At 38.9% G+C, this 1477-nt stretch overlaps 1 protein-coding gene across 1 annotated transcript; it reads left to right on the top strand.

The window, feature by feature from the left end:
• The first annotated feature begins 539 nt into the window (after positions 1 to 539).
• On the top strand, positions 540 to 1169 carry LOC107059693 (uncharacterized). Its single transcript, XM_015306483.1, has one exon. The coding sequence runs from the start codon at positions 540 to 542 to the stop codon at positions 1167 to 1169; it is 630 nt and encodes a 209-aa protein (XP_015161969.1).
• The last annotated feature ends 308 nt before the right edge of the window (positions 1170 to 1477 follow it).

Here is a 1477-nt window from a genome sequence, read left to right as displayed (position 1 = left end):
CTCATCGCCGTTTCATGCTTGCCTTCAACATCTTCACATTATGGACCATTAGGTGGTATAGTATTGCTTCACGAAACTATTTGGCAAAGCGCTGACTGCTCCTTTCATCACCTTTTTTATCCTTCTCCTTCAGGGCTTCGCGTACTGGAACAAAGGGCGGAGGAAATCTCTTCGGCGAATCGCCAAGTGTGTTTGGAGATGCTCGGGCTTCAGCTTCTTCGTTCTTTTCAGCCTTTTTTCCTTTTTGCACCTAAATGTCCATGCTTTCGCTAAAACTTCAAATACCTGAAACTTAAGAGTTTTCATAAGATATTTAGACAAAATAAGGATTCGAGTATACTATTCTTATCAAAATAAAGCCCTAAATGAGTCCAATTTGAGGACTCATCAACTACTTTACCAAATGGGTAGAGGCGATCACTTTCGAAGCAGTCACTAAAAAGGCAGTCGTGGATTTTTTCCATTCGAACATCATTTGTCGATTTGGTATCCCAAGAGCTATCATAACAGATAATTCTGCAAACCTTAATAGCAATTTGATGAAACAAGTATGTGAGCAGTTCAAAATTGTGCACCACAATTCTACTCCATACCGACCAAAAGCCAACGAGGCTGTGGAGGCTGCCAACAAGAATATCAAAAAGATTCTGAAGAGGATGGTTCAAGGCACCAGAAAATGGCATGAGAAGCAATTTTTTGCACTTTTGGGATATCACACAACATTGCGCACTTCGATTGGTGCAACTCCTTATTTTCTGGTGTATGTGACTGAGGCTGTGATACCCACAGGAGTCGAAATCCCATCTCTTCAAATTATTGTTGAGTTTGAAATTGAGGATACTGAATGGGTCAAAACCAGACTAGAGCAGCTCACATTAATAGATGAGAAATGTTTGACGGTCGTCTGTTTTGGTCAACTTTATCAACAAAGGATGGCTCGTGCATATAACAAAAAGGTGCACCCAAGATATTTTGAAGTAGGTCAACTGGTCTTAAAACGTATTCTCCCACTCCAAGAAGAAGCCAAGGGAAAGTTTTCCCCAAATTGGCAAGGTCCATACCTTATCAAGGAAGTGTTTTCCAAAGGAGCCTTGCACTTTACTGATGTGGAGGAAAAAATCACAGGCATAATTTTTAATGCGGATGAAGTCAAAAGATATTACATCTAATGCGTTCTAAGATACTGTGACAAGTTTATGGTTGGGCGAACCAAGGCGCCTTAAAAAAATAGGAAAAAACTAAAAATCCTCTCTTTGACAACTTGAACTACATTTTACCTGATTTCGAAAGGATACGTAGACAACCCTTTCGGGTTCGGTCATACCATTAAAAAATCAATATTCCAGTATTCATATGAAACTAGGGCATATTTTTTTTATTTTGATAGAATAGTGACAAAATTGTGATGTGATTCTATCGACTTCTAGACCAATTCTAAGGAGAATAGATTCAATGTATCTTGCATGGAAAATTGATC

Source organism: Solanum tuberosum, unplaced genomic scaffold (assembly GCF_000226075.1).
Source record: "Solanum tuberosum cultivar DM 1-3 516 R44 unplaced genomic scaffold, SolTub_3.0 scf00033, whole genome shotgun sequence".
Lineage (NCBI taxonomy): Eukaryota > Viridiplantae > Streptophyta > Magnoliopsida > Solanales > Solanaceae > Solanum > Solanum tuberosum.
The sequence above is the reverse complement of the archived record's forward strand: the minus strand, read 5'-3'. Positions and strand labels throughout refer to the sequence as shown.